At 35.9% G+C, this 16,045-nt stretch overlaps 1 protein-coding gene and 1 pseudogene across 5 annotated transcripts in view; both read left to right on the top strand.

Annotated features, from left to right (window-relative positions):
• Nucleotides 1–5,532, top strand: part of Heph (hephaestin) — a 130,972-nt gene extending 125,440 nt beyond the window's left edge. For all 5 annotated transcript variants that reach the window (XM_055605076.1, XM_055605078.1, XM_055605077.1 and 2 more), the window contains one exon: nucleotides 167–5,532. In XM_055605076.1, coding sequence (XP_055461051.1) covers nucleotides 167–399 — 233 coding nt within the window. In that variant the 3' untranslated portion in view covers nucleotides 400–5,532. The remainder of the gene's footprint in view (nucleotides 1–166) is intronic.
• Nucleotides 5,533–5,738: 206 nt separating this feature from the next.
• On the top strand, nucleotides 5,739–15,826 carry LOC129675019 (glyceraldehyde-3-phosphate dehydrogenase-like; annotated as a pseudogene).
• The last annotated feature ends 219 nt before the right edge of the window (nucleotides 15,827–16,045 follow it).

Here is a 16,045-nt window from a genome sequence, read left to right as displayed (position 1 = left end):
GTGATATTATGATTATCTGATCATAAATTTAAACTCTATTTTTAATAGCTGGTATTTTGAAAGATGGAGACAAATCTTTTGTCCTCATGGGCTTGTTTTTCTCTAGGAAATTTCTGTAAAAGGTAACCTCATGTATGTGTATCCCTTTTCTCTTCCTCCATTTCAGCTGTGATCCTAAGGGACATTGGAGGAGGAAGTGTGAAGATGCTGGGCATGAAGATCCCCATAAAGAATGTTGAGATTGTGTCTTCTATTTTGATTGCCATATGTTTGGTTCTACTGCTCATTGCTCTGGCTCTTGGTGGTGTAGTCTGGTACCAGCATCGACAAAGAAAGCTTCGGCGCAACAGGAGGTCTATTCTTGATGATAGCTTCAGGCTTCTCTCTCTTAAGCAATAATAGCTGAATCCCGAAGATATCATCAGAAAACACATCTGTTTCTAGGAAGCTGTGCAGTAACAGGAAACTCTTTTCTCAGAGTGTGAGAGGTTATGAAGAGGCAGAGGATGGAATCAAAATTATCTGTGTATTCTTTATTTATTTATGTGGAAATCATTATGCTTTCTTTATTTTCTTTGCCATCTGAGGCAGTTCTTTTGTATACAAATTTCAATAGCTAAGATATGTCACCCTTCAGTACTGGAAGGTACAGAAATTCCTAGGACTTAATCATTCTCACAGAATATATATCAAGAAAAAGCTATCTAATTAGGTTTCTAATTCCTGTACCTAGATAGACAAGTAGACTTTTAATTGAAGCCAAATGATGAGCCACAAAAGTAACCCATAACTAAATAAAGGACCAAGAACATATGTATGATGAATTAGAGGTAGGGTGAGGAGTAGGAATCCAGATTTTACTTTAATTATCTTTGGCAATGGACTGTTGAAGAAATAAATGAATGGGTTGTGGTTATGAGTACCTGTGGAAAAAGGAGCACTTGTAAATCAGTCATTCACGTTTCTATACAGTGGTACTGAAGGAAATTTTGAGTGTCCTCTTCATGTTTGAGGTAGCAATCTTGTCCATTGAAGTACTTATTAAAAGACTAGAATACTGAGTTTGGTAATTTTGATGATTCCCATGCTTCTGGGAGGTGAGATTTCATTTTAAACAAAAGAATTTCAAGGCTCTGGGGAGACATCTTATAGATCTATATAACATTTGTGGATTCTGGAGATTTGTGTGCTGTTTCATAGTAAGTCTTCAAATCAGAGGGGTAACATCCTAGAGGAGAAGTTCAATGGATGCTAAATATTTTGGAATGTCAAAAAACATGGCCGTAGAAGGTACTGAAAAGACACCCCTACTTGTCTACTGGGCAAAGAGAGATAGGTGCATACATGGTAATTTAGTGGGAGGGGTGGCTATTGGAATATAAGAGGTATGTCTGCAATTTATACACCTCTTTATAGAACAGAATCCTTCCTTCCTGTGCCTTACAGCAATATCCCTTTGTTGCCACCATGTTTATTCCTCTCTGAAACTTTGTTCAGAAAGTACAGACAAGAAAATAGGAATGGCGTAAGATAGCCCATTCTCACCATAGTTTCCACATGGCAAATGAAGAACAGAAGGAACATCATGGAGAGTAATGATAGTAGCAATGGGATGGGGATATAGCTCAGTGGTAAAGTGATTGCCTAATATAAGAGGGTCCCTGGGTTGAAAAAAAAAGCAGCACAAAGGAAACAAAAGAGAAAACAAAGTAATAACAGAAATGCATAGTGATCTGCTTACATATAGCAAAGCATTCTAATTCCTGATAGATTGGACTTGCTTGGTTCATTAAAATGGAAATTAAATTATTTTACTTAGGGTAAAATTTTACTCAACTGAAAATTGAGTGGAGACTCAAATTTTCTTGTATTTGATTCCAAAAATGTTTTATTTTCCTTTGTCATGGAAACTTCTACTATTCTTTGTCTTTCTTTGCCACTTGATTTCAAATTGTGAGGTTGCCTAGCAACTTATATACTTAGTTAGCAACCAACAGTGTTCTTTTCCAGTTGCCATAAAATGTTGCTTGTTAGAGGGCAGAGATGAAAACAAAAACCAGAATAATGCATTTTGTGTGTTCATAGTCAGTGGCTTTCTGGAAAGTTTTTGAAAATCTAGGGAACATAGTTGTGGAGGAGCATATTAATTACTCATTATCTTGTTATAGAAATAATATGCCTTCTCAGTGAGAAATCACTCTGTACAGTTAGAGATAAAGTAAAGGCTCGTAACCAAAGTACATTTAGCTGACTGTGCCTAATACTCAAATAACAGTTGGCAATGAATGAAAGATTTTATTAACATATATACCTTAAGTTTATGCATCCCACAAACATGGTTATCCTTCAACCTCTTTTAGTCCTGGCCCAAGGTTACACTTTGAGCAATTTAAATTGTCAGGAGACTGCAAGTACTGAGGCAGATATGAGATTTATACTGCAAGATATTGCCATAATGTAAGTATTCTAGTGTTATTCCTTTTTGACTAGTTGTTTCCCAGGATCATCCTGCCCACACAGAAGAATTGTGACACTGTGAAACAGTAAACAGATTCCTCCTTCTTATATTCTTGCAGAAGCTATTTTAGATTTGACTAGAATTTGATCTCTTTGATGGAAAGTTCTGTGGAAAATTATTTAGCTCTGTCCTAGGAACCTGAGGTCAAGGTGCTCCAGCTAATTTATATTCACTTCTGTTAAACTGTCTGTTTGCACAAACCTCCCTGTCCAGCTAACTGCTTATCCTAGCTCCTGTTAAACTGCTAGCTTGCATAAAGCTTATCCCTGCAGCTGCTAAGGAAGATAGCAGGATATAGTTTTGCCTTTAAGATACTCTTACTCTAAATTTAAATACTATGCTTCAGTCCTGAATACCTGAGTGTTGTCTTAGCTGGCTAGAATAAAGACTTTCAATTGGCTATACACTGTGCCCAAGTAATTGCCTCTGGTGGGCTCCCTGTAACAGAATCACATTTTTCCTAATAGGAACATGGGGAACTTAATGGCAGACCAAAACTTAGTGATGGTTGTGGCCCTATGCTGTTCCAATTCCAGCTGCCCCTTAAAAGTATATCATTTGTATAGGAATGAGAGCCCAACGGCTGGTCATACTAAGTAAACATTCATACCCTAGCATCCTAAATTTTACTTATCTGTAACAGGCCTGGCAGACATGCTACTTATCTTTGAGTTATTTTGGAGGCAATGCTCCTTAGATTAAATTTCACTTGTGTGACTTAATTTTATAAGCAAACTTATTAGTAAGTCCTTTATAATATCAGTTTTTATCACATTAAGATTCTTCTACAACAATTCAAGTGTTAGTGTTTAAAACTTTTCAAATTGATATATTTAGAGACAGCAGAGCCCTCCCCCACCCTTTGCCCTGTTGTTTATGTGAATATTAATGAAAATCAAGTCTATCTTGGGAAATCCAGTCAATTAATCTTATAACTTACATATATCTGGGAAGTTTTTAGTATGAATACATAAGACTAGGATGTGTAGGTATGGCATGATGCATTTAAAAAGGCTTATTTTTAAAATTAATTTTAACTGTGTATGTGTGTGTCAGAGATGGAGCAAGGTCAGAGGCATCAGATCCCCTGAAGCTGGAGTTAACAGATAGTTGCAAGCCATTGAATATAGGTGTTGAGAATTGAACTCAGGTCCTCTGCAGGAGCAGTATTTGTTCTTAATCAATGAGCCATCTATGTAGGCAAGCATAACGCATTTTGTTCCTGTGAGTAATTCTGCCTCCAATCAAAATGGAATCTTAGCGTCTTTGTATTTTTGAAAAAGATGTATTTTTCACTGAAGTTGGTCCAAATATAGATATAGTGAGGCACTGTGCAAAAAAATAATTAGATAGAATTTCCATACTGTTCATTACTCAAAGCAGACATTTTCAACATCAAGACAATAGTGTGACTTATTTGCTTTCTCTCCAGGAATATCTTTATTTTTTTTCAACTATTTTGTTTCATTTATTATTATTGTAGAGTGCATTCTAGAGCATGTATGTGGAGTCCAGAAAACAATGTCTCACCCCAGACCTCACTGTAGGTTTCCAGGAATTGAACTTATGTTATCAGGCTTGCATAACAAGCACCTTTATCCAGTGATCCATCTTTTTTTTCTCTCATACATTGCACACAGAACAACATTCTCCCTTTTCTCCCAGCACCCCACTCACTCTACTCCTCTTCTGTTCCTCCCCGCCAAGGAAACAACAGTCTTCCCAGAGATATTAACCAAATATGTCATGTCCAGTTACAATTTAACTAGGAGCCTCCCCTCATATTAAGGGTGAAGAGGCAACCCAGTAGAAGGAAAAGGGATGCTAAAGCAGGCAAGCAAAAAAGTAAAAAACAGCTCCTGCTCCCAGTGTGACACCTCGCCAGACTCAAATATCTTTTGGTTTTTTCTTTGTTGATTTCTGCTTCAGTTAAAAGCTTAACCATTTGTTAGCTTTTGCATATTGTGGCTAATGCAGGTAACCCCAGCACTGAGCTATAAAACACCACAAGTTCAAAGTCAGCCTAGAGTACATAGTAAGTTCCAGACTACCCTGGGCTACTGAGTAAAATTGTTTCTCAAAACAAACAAGACAAAAAAAAAATCTCACAACTATTTGTTGCTTGGACTATTGTACTCTTTCTGTTGTTTATCTCAGATTCTTTCTACACTTACAATTGATTTTCCCACATGGAAAGGTGAGATTTCAAAAATATAATTAAACCACTAGTTTGAACAACATATTCTACGTTTAGATCTCCCTGAAGATAAGTAGAACCTGGAGATAATTAAAGAGCCAACAACAGAAAGAGAAAGGAAATCAGTAGACAGGGCAACAAGGCTGAAAATGTAATATGTTAGTTTTGCATCATATAATTCTCTACCCAGAATAGCCAAGTCACAGCATTCAAACAAACTAACTAAACAAAACAAACCAAGGTGAAACATAATCATGGAAATAGTCAAAGAGTGACAGTGAACTGGGTGACAGTGAGCATCTTTTAGTAATCCTGGAAGCTGGAAGGAAGTGTCATAGTACTTTTCAAGTGAAGAAAGAAAAAGATTACCAAAGCCAAATATCGCACACACACATAGGTTTAACACTTGGAATACAGATTAGGGAAGACTGGAAGACTGACGTTTATGGTCAATTTAGACAACGTTGAAGGTTTGAAGTTAGGTTAGGCTACAGACTAAGAAGCTGACTCACTCCATTATTCAAAATTATATATCTCATGAAGAGTCTGCATTTTCTAGACTTGTATATTAATACAATTCTTGTACTATGTACTACACGGTCTGGCCTTTTTTTGTATGTATTGACATCTTATTTTTAAAATGATTTCTGAGTTATTTTTTATTGTATAGAAATAATGTATTTTTTTCAGTTCTCTTATTGTGGACATTTGAGTTGTGCTTATCAGAAAAAGGTGCATTGAACATCCATGTTAAACAAAATTAAATGATATTATTTAGCATACAATAAAGATTGTGTATAGACAAATTCAAATTAAAGCTTTTTGTTGTTTTTTTTTTTTTTTAAACTACAGTGTATCCAAACTAGAAATCAGTAGCAGAAAAAAAAAATCAGGAAATACTTCATGGATAAAAGAAAAAGTCTTACTAGCCCTCAGAGTATGATTTTAAGTTGAGGTCTTTAGGCAAAAGAGACTTAAGTGCAGAATAGAACTTAATGATAATTGTGATCCTATCTCACCCCCATGAACAGCCCATTAGAGGTATGTCCTTAGAGATGGGAATCAGGGCTTAAGGGCTGACTGTTAGTCCAGGCTCACTCCTCTGCTATGAGAATGCAGCCTAATGATTGATCGATCCTGGTAAATAAACATTTCCATCCTAGAATCCTCAATTTCCCTTATCCCTAGCAAGCCTGTTCAACTTGGGTGATTAATGTCTCCCAAGGAAATCTATGAGTAAATCCTTTATAATACCAACTCTATTACTTCTACATCAATTATCATTATTTATCTTAAGACTGCTTGAAGAAAAAAGGTAAGCAAGTGCTATGAACAATTCCATGTCCATAATGTTGTCATCATACATGAACTATACAAATTCCTTAAGGTCAAAGACCAATTTTGACATCCAGGTTAAACTGAGCCAGGGCATGGATCACTCAGACTTTTTTTTTTCTGAAGGAACAATACTTGGTTCTCTGCTGCCAGCAAAATACTTCCTGGGGCCTGTGGGAATTTTCTGGGGCCAACAAAAAGGGTAAGGGAACTCTTTCTCTTTCTCTGTCTCTGTCTCTCTCACACACACATACACACACCATCGATGAAGCAAGCTTCAATAAGCTCTAACTACTTTACATACATATATATATACACACATACATTAAATGGATGGAATAAAGCTCCAACAAACTTTACACATACATAAATACATACATGCATATATACATATATACACATACATTTGATGGGTGGAGCAAAGCTCCAACAATTTTATTTTTTCTCCCACAACTTATACATCCTAACAAAATCTTTTAAATAGCACAAAAATCACAATGTCATTACATTCTATTCTTTAAGTGAATGATTACAATGAGTATATGTAAAAAAATATGTTCCCAATACCCTCAAATGTTAAAATGTTTTACATATTATGGGTGAAAAACAAATTATTCCCAAGAACGCAAATGTATTTGTAACCAAGCAACTTATTACTGATTAACAGTGTATAAGCAAACAAGGTAATTTTCTCAGACAGTTTCTCTTACTGACAGCAATTTGTGCTTACAAAAAAAGGATCAATCATTTTATTATTTATCTTAAAATTAATCTTATAAAATCTTAAGACTCACAAATCTAAACTCTTACATAAAAATGAGTCATTTCTACTATAAATATTCAGGGTGAACATCTTCTCATTAACAATTTTTTATTAAATCATATCAGGAAGCTAAGGGCAAAATGGGTACAAGAAATTAATCATTACCTTGATCAACAGCTCACCTTTAGCAAGAGAGACATGTCAGCCAGTACTAGTCAAGCTGTCACTGTTCTTGTTCTCTGACCTTAAAAAAAAAAAAAAAACTTGCTCAACTGTTACAAGTGCGCATTTCTGAACTTCAAATAGTTTCCCAAGATTTTCTACATCAAAACATCTTAACCCATTATTACTAACAATCTACATCTGCAAATTCTTCCTAAGTGTGATAGCTATTACTAACAATCTATATTTCTAAGTCCTTTCTGAGGGTGGTGAATGAATCATTAATCTGCTCTAGCAGCAATGCTTGAAAAAAATTAGTCACTATTATTGTAAGTGCCAATGATACTGCTTAGTGAGTGATTGGAAACCCCTTTAGAGTTTTCATACAACTCATAGATTAGGAGGAACTTAAGGGCAACAAGCAGAACAAAACTCCATAACAGCATAAAGTCCTCAAGAATCATAGTCTTCAGGTCTCTAGCTCTTCAAAGCATACCCATCATGAATGTACTAACCAGTGGAACACATTCCATGAGTTCTAAAGCCATTTGTTGTTCCTCTTGCACAGCCCCCAACACCTTAAAATATACAGTCTAACAAAATTCACAGCAGAAGAAATAGACAATTTGAATAATACTGTATGCATTTAAAATTAAGGAATAGTTAGTAATATTTCAAAAAAAAAAAAAACAATGGATATAGATAAGTGCCCTAATTAATCCCAGCAACTATTTAAAGAAGCAGTTGTATCAGTTCATTACCATCTCTTCCAGAACAAAAACTACTTCCTATTTTATTCAAGTCAACAGAATTATAATACTTAAAATACAGGAGAAACTTGAAGTGGAAAAAAAAGATAGATTAAAGGTCTTACTAATAAAGTTCCTTAGGATATATTAAGTTACACACAGTAAAACTGGGCTATATTTTAGGTATACAAGGTTAACTCAACATTTAAAAATCAGTTAATGTAAATTACTCCATCAATGGCCTAAGGAAAAGGTCATATACTGTCAGTGGTTGCAGAAAAGTTAAGTCAAATATCTATACACAAATTCATATAAACACAAGCAAACTAGTAATAGAGGGTACCTTTCCTACTTTATTAAGTAAAGAACATCCACAACATCTTACACCTAATAAAACAATGATGAGAAACTAAATGTTTTTGTATCAAGATCAGGAATAAAGAAAGTGTATCTCCCCTGACTATGACCTTGTATATAATACTGATCTCCCTAGTCAACAGAATAAAACAAGAAAAGAAAAAAATGTACAAATCAGGAAAGAAGAAATAAAATTATCTTCCCTTTGTCTGGTTATATAAAAAATCTGAAAGAACTGGAAAAAAAAACTTTAAAAGGAAAAGATTCATTTTCAAAGTCTCGGGAAGATGACCCTTGCTACAGTGGAGGACCTCTTCTGTGACTCTGGTTTTCCAGCAAGTGAAAGGATGCATTTATGTGTTTCTTTTTCTGCCTCCTTGATATACACACAGCTTACTAAGTTATTCTACCTGCTCATTTCTGGTGTTAAAAATATCATGACCATATGGGAGAAGTCGAACAGACCCCAGTGCTTTCTTCTTACCCCTGGATTCGTTTAAGGGCCATATACATCTCTCTTTCACTGGAGAAAAGTCAAATTATGACTGCCTGACATTCATAAAAATGCATGGATGTTGTGACACTTGAGTAAAAACAAAGACTTTTAGGACTCAGCTCATAACATCATGGGGGAAAGCCTCCCTTGAGAAAGAGTCTTGTGTAAGGTCTGTAACCCTGTGAAGAGATTAAATAACTTAGAGTCACTGTGAAATTCATCTGGCTTTCTCTTGCCTTTATACATCATACTCAAAGGATAGTGTTAAGATTCTTGACAAGGAGAATTGCCACCAAGCCAAGAATTAAGCACTGAGTCATTAATTATCTAAGGGAGTACATTTTGTTGATCTTGAGGCAGTGCTCACTCAAATTAGAAGTATTTCAATATTTAATTGGCAAAAATATACCCATGGATTTAAAGTCTTCAGGGTCTTCCATTTTCTACCCTTATACATGCTATTTTGTTAGTATACTATTTTTGTGGAATGTATCCTTGTTCATTCAAATGCTGATTTCTCTACCCCAATATCTGGTTTCAATTAGGACATTGAATTGTGATGCTTATTCTATGCATCACCTGTCTCAAGTTTGTGTGAACATGCCATCATTTGTTCTCTTCATTGTCAATGAAACATCCAGCCAGTGCTGTGCAATGGAGAGAATAGGGTGGGACATCCTGGTCCAGAGGGGAGGAGAAGGAAGCTAGAGGGAAGGGAGGAGAAGAGAGATTGGCAGAAGGGGTCTTTGAACAATGAGGAGGGATAAACTGGACCAAAGATATGAATAAAAGTAAGTATAATGGGTGAAATCTGACTGGTAGGAAGCTATGAGGGCTTGGAGGTTTAGGATGGAGTAACTATTGCCCAACATTGTGCTCTAGGTTAATTAAATAAATCCTAGTCTCTGTGTGGTGATTTGGGTATACAGCTGGTTTAGGAATAACCGCTGGTTAACTAAAAGATTAATCAATAATAAATATTAATAACCCACAAAATGGCTCCCAATTAATCTGAATATCCACACCCTGTAAATCATACTTTAACATAATTTGGTGGGAAGGAATAAGCTCCTAGTAAAACAACCCAAATTTAAAACTTAAAAAACTCCCAGGTCAATTACTGTCTCTTTAAGAGAAACTCTTAAACTAGCCCAGGAGCAAAAGACAGCCTACTGTGGGCGGACCTGAAATTTAACATAACAAAACTGGCTGCTGCTACAGTTTAACAGGAGCGGTACACAAGCATGGCTTTCTTATACTATGGCTGGCTCAGCTCAGCAACCATGGTGGAAAAGAAAGGAACTAAAGGCAAACAGACCTCTAGACAGAGCTTGGCCTAAAACTACATCTAAAAAAAAAAAAAAAAAAAAAACCCATGGCAGAGGCTGTTTTAATCCCTTTTGGCATTGTTTTGGTTGTCATAGTCACGGATCTGGTTGTAACATGTTTAATGGTAATGGCTCTTCTCCATGCCTTCTCCAAGAAAGTTCAAGGAGAAAATAGAAAAATAACCCAAGGAATGAAATACTAACTTACAGACAATAAAAAGGGCACTCTTCCTAATAAAAAAAAAATAGATTAATAAAGGCTAAAATTCAAAGCTCTCTGGCAACACAATACTTGTCAGCTCTTTCTGGTAAGGGTTCACTAATTCACTGTAACAACAACTAAATTCCAAAAAATAACCAACTGGGCTTAGCTTGTTACAGACTAAATTGACACAACTGACCCAAAAATGTAAACTTTTCTTGTCTCTTTGCTTGATTTATTTTTAAAGGCTTTGAGTTACAATGATATAGATTTGAGATAGAAAATATTTAAACAAGTTGGTGATGGCACATGCCTTTAATCCCAAAACAAAATAAAAAGAAACAGGCAAATCTCTGAGTTCCAGATCAGCTTAATTTACATAATAAAAGCCAGGATGGCAACTCCTGCTGTTTAGCCACTTGCAAATAGTCTAAAATTCAAAATGACAAAATTTTCCTTAAGCTTACTATGTAAGTTCTTTTTTCTTAATAATAGATGTTATGTCCTTACTTATCTAAAGGTTGTATTCATATCAAATTTAGGTTTATGAAAAGAAAAATGATGTCACAGTGCTCTAAAAAGGCCAACCAATCTCAAAAAGTGGGACTTTGACAGAAAAACTGGTGCCAAAGGGCATTTTGGCTTAAGAGATATGCTCTGTTGGTCAATGTAAGGACTCAAAATTAGGCTGGGAAACAAACACGCGAACTGCATGCCTCCTATGTCAAAAAACTTTTAAATGCTGACTAAATTAAAGTGTCACACTGCTCTGGCAGCTGGCTTATCCTTTCAAACATTTTCACTGGGGACAAATATTGGTGATGCCTGATACAAAAAAAAAAAAAAAAAAACCCCACAGGAGGCTTACATAAGGCAAAATAACACTAGCCTATTTACATCCTAAAAACTCAAAAATTATGATTCATATGTTTAAAAGGTAGAACTGTCCATCCCATATCAAAAAGGGGGCAAACCAAAGATAGCCAAAAGAAAAATAAACACCCATGTATAAGGTGCCTAGGGTATCCTCAAAATTTAATACGCTATTCTTTTAACTGGCATAGATAAAATTGGTTTACAGTTTAGCTTCATCCTGAACATCTCACATATTTATAATTTTAGAACTGTATAATGCTTATGAGAAGTTATATGTTTCCAGAACAAAGGACTGAACACCAGAGACACTGGATCAAACCTCACAGAAATCATCTTTCCAGCATGCTGAGATGTTGACACATCTATTCCAGCATCTTGCATGTTCCAGCATTATGCTTGTTGCTGCCTCAACTGCTTCAATTGCTGTTTCTCATCAAAGCCTTCTCCCAAGAGAGCTTTGAAGAAAGCCACTACTATTCTCAATTGGTCCAGCATTTTAGACTGTTCCAAACAGAACTTCTGTTAAGCCTGACATTTCTCAACATTTAAAGAATGGACCACAAAATTGTTAATGCTTGCTTAATTAACCATTTTTCCCAATTTCCTTTGGGCCCCATAACAGGATTTCTGCATGTACAAAATGTCAGCTAGAAGAAATGTATGACAACAATGTCCAATTTCCTTTAAGGGGGGTTAGGTAGGTTTTTGGATATTTTCTATGCTTAAGAATGTTTGTTGTTATTGGGAGATGGTTATAAATTATTAATAGTCTTATTCAGGGAGAAAACAAGGTTAGACTCCGGGATTTCTCTCTTTTTTCTTTTCTTTTTTTTTTTCTCTTTCATTTTTAGATATAGAGAAGGAGTTAAAAAGAAAAAAAATAGAAATACAGGGATATCTCATAGGAATAATAAGATAATAAAAGATAGATTATTGAATGTACTCAAGGCTTTATTATTCTCAAATAAGGTTATTTTAAACTCTAGTATAGAATTTTGTATATTGATACAAAGATAAGTCTATTTTAATACATTGGTAAATTTTAGTGTATTGATACAATTTCAAGATTATTTCAAATACTTTTAAACTGCTATTACCAACTGTTTAGGGTAGTAGGTAACATAAGTTAATTGCTAGTTAATCCACTCATAGTCATGTCAAACATTAGACTAATTTATCACAGAAATATACATCCTAAGTTTAACAGATAGATATGATTTCGTGGACAGGTTTAGTACGTAAAGATAGATAGTCTTCAAAAACTTCAGAGTCCTACAAAATATGACATTTAAAAATGTCTTTATTATTTTAAAGATTCTTTGACAATGAGACAGGTCATCTCCTGGCAGCACCCTGCTTACCTCAAAGAAAATGATGAGCATCAAAGAACCTCCATATGGAGATGGCAAATGAACCACTCAAGAAAAAAAAAAAAAAATGCTCTCGTTTCATGATGGACAAAATCTGCCAAAAATGGACAAGCTTAAATGCAGGACAAGTTGACTACTGAACTCTGCCAAGACAGGGTAGGCAAGTCCTAAATAATTCCTACTTCGCATATATGTCTGTCAAATATACTGAGCCAAAGGCTGAAGATGATGCTCTAATGTTATAGAGAGTTATGGGTGACTGTTCAGGCAGCAAACTCTCTCTGTCAATATTTTAATTTTTGGAAGCTCCTAATATGCACTTCCTGTTTACTCCAGGAACTAAATTTATTCTTCCTCAAGACTCTGGTGTGTTTGAAAATCAAATAGTTATAGTTCCACAATTAAGCTTCACTTGTTTAGAATTTTAAAAAATGTTTTCAAATAGATAATACCAATAAGGATAAAAATTAATTTAGAAATAGAACTCTAAACTTGTCAAGGTAAGATACATAATCAAACACTTTCTCTTAAGTTGCCAAATGCACATGAACTAGACATTGCACATGTAAATTTTAACTAATAGTTTTCATCATTTTATAATTATTATTGTACTGAAAGAAAAGGAGCCTTTTCTTGGACTTAAAGGGGGAAATGTTAGTATAATGTATACAATTTATCCTTGTTCATTCAATTGCTGATTTCTCTACTCCACTATCTGGTTTCAATATGGGCACTGAACTGTGATGCTTAAAGCATCACCTGTCTCAAGTTTGTGTAAACATGCCATCATTTGTTCTCTATATTGTCAATTAAACAACAAACCAGTGCTGTACAATGGAGAGAATAGAATGGGACATTCCTGATCTGCAAGGGAGGTGAAGGAAACAAGAGGGAAGGGAGGAGAAGAGAAATTGGCAGGAGGGGTCTTTGAACCATGAGGAGGGATGAACCAGATCAAAGATATAACTAAAAGCAAGTATAAAGGGTGAAATCTGACTGGTAGGAAGCGATCCAGGCTTAGAGGTTTAGGATGGAGTAACTATTGCTCAGCATTATGCTCTAGGTTAATTAAATAAATCCTACTCTCTATATGAAGATATGGATAAACAACTGGTTTAGAAATAACCGCTGCTTAACTAAAAGATAAATCAATAATAAATACTAATAACTCACAACACTACTTCTTTGAACATTTCCTATAGGAAAGATTCAAATGTCACCCCCACCTCGAAGGGAACAAAATATAGACTTGGACAAAGACCTCAGACATCCCAAGGATCTGGGAGCTCTAAGGTCCACCTACCCTTGGAAAAAGTTGTCATTCATATTGTGTGTGTAAATTGTTGATTGACTAAGACTTTGGACTTCATAACTACATGACTTGAAATTTCACTGTGGTCACTCTAAGAAAACATGAGTGATATTTCACTGACAAGGACTAATATCTTTATGCTCCTAAGCCATGTACTTTCATCTATTATTCCTTACACCCAGCCAAGACTAAATAGGCACCATGAACCTGACCAAGAAGCTGGAATCTTTCTGTGCATTTCTGAGTTAAATCAGTTGTACTGGAGTTCCTTGGATGCTGGTGGCAAGTGGAGATAAGGGAATGGGAAAGATAGGAGTTGGGGGTCTAGGCACTGGGTGTGGGGTGTGGGGTGTGGGTGTGGGGTGTGGGGTTGTTGGGGGTGGGGTTATTCTAGTTCATAGGCAGGAGAAATGCAAATAGATGAGGCCTAATTGTAATCCAAGATTCTGCATAACAATCCTTTGCCTTAGAAACAAAGCAAACAAAGAAAGGAATGTTAAAATAAGGAATAAAGTTCTCCATGGTATTCAGATCTAAAGTGAATGGTCAAGTACAGGGGATTAAGGAAGTACTCTTCTGCATACTTTTAATCACTTCTAAAGTAATGTACCACACTTTTTTTTTTTTTTGTTCTCGTGTTGTTTTTATACTAAATTCTGACAGAATTACATTTTGACTTTGAAATTGTCAGGTTTTTAATTGGTTGTTAAAAGAAACCTCTTCAAGATAAGTAGAAAATTTCTCTGCCTCTAAATTTATAAAAGAGAGAGCTCTTATTCTGGGTCAGAAAAATGGTCCTTACAAACGCTATACTTAAAAATATGTCAGCTTTAGAGATTGTTGTTGCTATAGTTTGTGAAAATACATCCAATTTCTAAGCAAGTCCTTGAAGTTTTGAATAACTGTGTGAGCAGTTCGTTCAGGTTCATGATACTGAACCACATCTCATAAAATAATTTTCCAGCCCTTTTAGAATTTTATAAGACAGGAGAATGAGAGAATGAATACATGTTTTATTTTAAACTAATGTAAAAAGAAATGACAAAACTAGAATTCCCATGATTTGGCTAAAAGGACTTCTATATGATTCTGAAGTGTAGTATTTGCTATTGAAATAAACACTTTCTCTCACAGATTTAAAAGAAAAAAACAACTCTCTTTCTGTTCCCCATTTCAGAAACAGCAGCATCTTATTGTACAGTGCCAACCTCATCCCTGAAAAGATGGAGTTGGTTAGAGTGAATAGATTTGGTTCTATTGGGTGCCTGGTTACCAGGGCTCCCTTCAGCCTTTGCAAATTGATATTATTGCCATCAATGATCCCTTCATTGACCTCAACTATATGGTCTACATGTTCCAGTATGACTCTACCCATGGAGAGTTCATTGGCATACTCAAGGTTAAAAATGGGAAGCTTGTCATCAACAGGAAGGGGTTCATTGTCTTCAGAAGCAAGAGCCCACCAATAGCAAATGGGATGATGATGGTGCCAAGTATGTTTTGGATTTTAATGATATCTTCACCACCATGGAGAAGGCTAAGTCCACTTGTCTTTGTGATTGATGTGAACCATAAGAAGTATGACAACTCACTCAAGATTGTGAGCAATTCTTTCTCTGCCAACGACTGCTTAACCCCATGGCCAAGGTCATCCATGATAAGTTTGGTATCATGGAAGGACTCATAACCACAGTCCATGCATCACTGTTTCTCAGAAGGCTGTGGATGGTCTCCCTGCTGTGTGATGGCTATAGAAATGACCAGAACACCATCCCTGTGTCCACTGGTGCTACCAATGCTATGGGCAAAGTTATTCCAAAAGATGAACAGGAAGCTCACTGGCATGGCTTTTTGTATTTCTATTCCCAGTGTGTCTGTCATGGATCTGACATGCTGCATGAAGAAAGCTTCCAAGTGTGATGACTTTAAGAAGGTGGTGAAATGGGCATCAGAGAGCCCAATAAAGTGCATCCTGGACTACAGTGAAGACCAGGTTGTCTACTGCAAATTTAACAGTGTGGCTTACTCTTCTACCTTTGATGCTGAGGCTGCCATTGCTTTCAAAGACAACTTTGTAAAGCTCATTTCCTGGTATGACAATGAATATGACTACAGCAACAGGATAGTTGACCTCATGGCTTGCGTGGTCTCCAAGGAGTAAGAAACCCTGGACTACCCACCCCAGCAAGGACACCAGAACAAGAAAAAGGTCCTAAGCTGTTGAGAAGTCCCTGTCCCAACTCAGCACCTGACACTGAACATCTTCTTCACAGTTTTCATCTTAGACCCCCAGAAGAAGGTGAGGAGCTTAGGGAGCCCTATTCTTTTGAATACCATCAATATAGTTCACTGCACTCCTTCAAAAAAAGAACAGGGAAGA

The sequence above is a fragment of the Psammomys obesus genome, unplaced genomic scaffold (assembly GCF_907164565.1).
Source record: "Psammomys obesus unplaced genomic scaffold, mPsaObe1.curated_primary_1811, whole genome shotgun sequence".
Lineage (NCBI taxonomy): Eukaryota > Metazoa > Chordata > Mammalia > Rodentia > Muridae > Psammomys > Psammomys obesus.
This window is presented reverse-complemented; position numbering and strand designations above follow the sequence as displayed.